The sequence below is a fragment of the Bubalus bubalis genome, chromosome 13 (assembly GCF_019923935.1).
Source record: "Bubalus bubalis isolate 160015118507 breed Murrah chromosome 13, NDDB_SH_1, whole genome shotgun sequence".
Taxonomy (NCBI): Eukaryota; Metazoa; Chordata; class Mammalia; order Artiodactyla; family Bovidae; genus Bubalus; species Bubalus bubalis.
In genome coordinates, this window is record NC_059169.1 from 1,380,350 (window position 1) to 1,383,164 (window position 2,815).

Here is a 2,815-nt window from a genome sequence, read left to right on the forward strand (position 1 = left end):
TATACTTTTTTTTTTAATAAGAGAAGCACAGTCATAAAAGGGATTCTTAGAAATAGTTCTGAGCAGTGTAGGAACCGTCACTCTGGGGCAGCTCTTCCGAGCCAACCTGCCTTCGAGGATGACTTCTTGAGTCTCCAAGTGGCTTCCATGGAGTCTGAAATTCCAGATCAAGACGCCCACGGACTATACATTCAGCCAGGCTGCACCATGGAGAAACTAATTCAGGCTCTTGAAGTTCCAAGTATTCTAAAATGACTCACCGGCACGGGCCGTTCAGGGCCTTCAAGTTTAATTGTTGCTGTTCAGTGCTCAGTCATGTCTGACTCAGCGACCCCTTGGACTGCAGCCTGTCAGGCCTCCCTGAGAGTTATTATCACATCGTGTTTCTCCAGAGGCTGCATGCTGGCTTTCGGATAGTTCTCCCAAATCTCAGAGGGGAACACGCATGTTCTGGCGGCAGCATCTAAGCTGGAGCAGACACTTCCAAGCTCTTTTCATGATTAGTGGTTTAGATGAAACTGCGTTCATCCACAGGGCTTCCCTCATAGCTCATGAACACCGATCTCCCCTCACGCCTGACACAGGGCTGCGTCTTCACCAGCTAGAGGGGCCGGATGTGGCCACAGCTCTGTCTGGGGCACAGGGCAGGGGTCGGGGGCTCGAGCCCAGCCCCACGGGGGGCCGGAAGGATGTGGCTGCCCCTGCCTCTGCGCTCAGCTGCGTGGCTCATGCGAGACCCAGCCCAGGGAGGCTGGCAGCGCCTCCTGGCTTCAGGTGAGACCAACATTCCTTCCCCGCGTTTTATCCAGTCTGACCCTCTCCAGGCCGCTCTTGCCTTCCGGATGCCCAGCAGGGCTGCTTGGAAGGGACAGGCCAGCTCGGAGCGACACTGACCCGGCCGCCACCTGGGGCACCTTGCTCCCGAAGGGGCTGTTCGCAAGGACATTTGGTAAAAGTCAGGGAACCGGCATCCTGAGACGCCTTTAGCGCTGTGCTCTGCAGTCCAGGGCACAAACGCCGAGGGGTTCTGGAAGGGTCCCGGCGGGGCAGGGAGAGGCGGACACACGGGGGAGGAGAGAGACAGTGGTGAGACCACCTCCAGGGAGGCGGGGCCTCGGTGCTGTGAGCACAGGCTGCCAGCTGCAGTCTGCGGGTCCCCCGGGGGACACCCCACCAGGGCAGCGGAGGCCGGCCCCGGGGGGTGGATACCCCCACCAGGGCAGTGGAGGCCGGCCCCGGGGGGACACCCCACCAGGGCAGCGGAGGCCGGCCCCGGGGGGTGGATACCCCCACCAGGGCAGTGGAGGCCGGCCCCGGGGGGACACCCCAACCAGGGCAGCGGAGGCCGGCCCCGGGGGGCACCCCAACCAGGGCAGCGGAGGCCGGCCCCGGGGGGCACACCCCAACCAGGGCAGCGGAGGCCGGCCCCAGGGGCACACCTCAACCAGGGCAGTGGAGGCCGGCCCCGGGGGGTGGATACCCCCACCAGGGCAGTGGAGGCCGGCCCCGGGGGGACACCCCAACCAGGGCAGCGGAGGCCGGCCCCGGGGGGACACCCCAACCAGGGCAGCGGAGGCCGGCCCCAGGGGCACACCTCAACCAGGGCAGTGGAGGCCGGCCCCAGGGGCACACCCCACCAGGGCAGTGGAGGCCGGCCCCGGGGGGACACCCCACCAGGGCAGCGGAGGCCGGCCCCGGGGGGACACCCCAACCAGGGCAGCGGAGGCCGGCCCCGGGGGCACACCTCAACCAGGGCAGCGGAGGCCGGCCCCGGGGGGCACCCCAACCAGGGCAGCGGAGGCCGGCCCCGGGGGGGCACCCCAACCAGGGCAGCGGAGGCCGGCCCCGGGGGGCACCCCAACCAGGGCAGCGGAGGCCGGCCCCGGGGGGCACACCCCAACCAGGGCAGCGGCGGCCGGCCCCGGGGGGCACACCCCAACCAGGGCAGCGGAGGCCAGCCCTGGGGGGATACCCCACCAGGGCAGCGGAGGCCGGCTCCGGGGGCACACCTCAACCAGGGAAGTGGAGGCCAGTCCCGGGGGGACACCCCAACCGGGACAGCGGAGGCCGGCCCCGGGGGGCACCCCAACCAGGGCAGTGGAGGCCGGCCCCAGGGGCACACCTCAACCAGGGCAGTGGAGGCCGGCCCCGGGGGGAACATCCCAACCAGGGCAGCGGAGGCCGGCCCCGGGGGGCACCCCAACCAGGACAGCGGAGGCTGGCCCTGGCCAAGCTCCTGGCCAGCTTCCGCCAGAGACAGACTGCACCTGGCCAGGTCTGCAGGCCTCACCCCCGGGGAGTAACCACAGGGGACGCACGAGGCCACGTCCCGCCCACCCCGGTCCTTCCCGGCTCCACGGCCAGCCTCAGGCAGGGACCCTGCCACGAGCTAGGCTCTGTGATGAGTTCCTGAACCTGCCGCCAAACAGCTGTGGCTGCTCTGGAGCCCAGGAGCTGAGGCCACAGTCGGGGTGACCGCCAGCACCTCGAGTGACCAGGAGACCCTGGAGCCGGGGAAGGCCCCCACCCGAGAAACAAGCCCACACCCTCCCGAGGGCCGGAGGGGCCAAAGGGGCCTTTGCAAACTCCACGTCCTTTTTCTCTGTGAACGTGAGTAAGACTCCCCGAGGCTGCACACCTGTCTCCGTTGGTAAATTGAAAACATATTTATCCTGTTGGTGCCAGGTTTTTGTTTTTTTTTTAAATAGATGGGAATGCTTCCACTTCACCCTGAGGAATGCCTAAGAAATGCATAATTAAAAATGAAAGGAGAAAGTCTTCTAAAAAGGCTGTTTGCTTGGGTGACGCGGGTGGC

At 66.3% G+C, this 2,815-nt stretch overlaps 1 protein-coding gene across 1 annotated transcript; it reads left to right on the plus strand.

Annotated features, from left to right (window-relative positions):
- Positions 1-689: 689 nt before the first annotated feature.
- On the plus strand, positions 690-2,303 carry LOC123328929 (translation initiation factor IF-2-like). The gene is made up of 2 exons (XM_045162481.1): positions 690-774; positions 1,297-2,303. The coding sequence occupies exons 1-2, from the start codon at positions 690-692 to the stop codon at positions 2,301-2,303; spliced, it is 1,092 nt and encodes a 363-aa protein (XP_045018416.1).
- The last annotated feature ends 512 nt before the right edge of the window (positions 2,304-2,815 follow it).

Coding starts and splice junctions, on each gene's coding strand:
- LOC123328929 (XM_045162481.1), top strand. CDS start 690: ATGTGGCTGCCCCTGCCTCTGCGCTCAGCTGCGTGGCTCATGCGAGAC. Junction 775..1,296: donor GCAGCGCCTCCTGGCTTCAG/GTGAGACCAACA, acceptor TACCCCCACCAG/GGCAGTGGAGGCCGGCCCCG.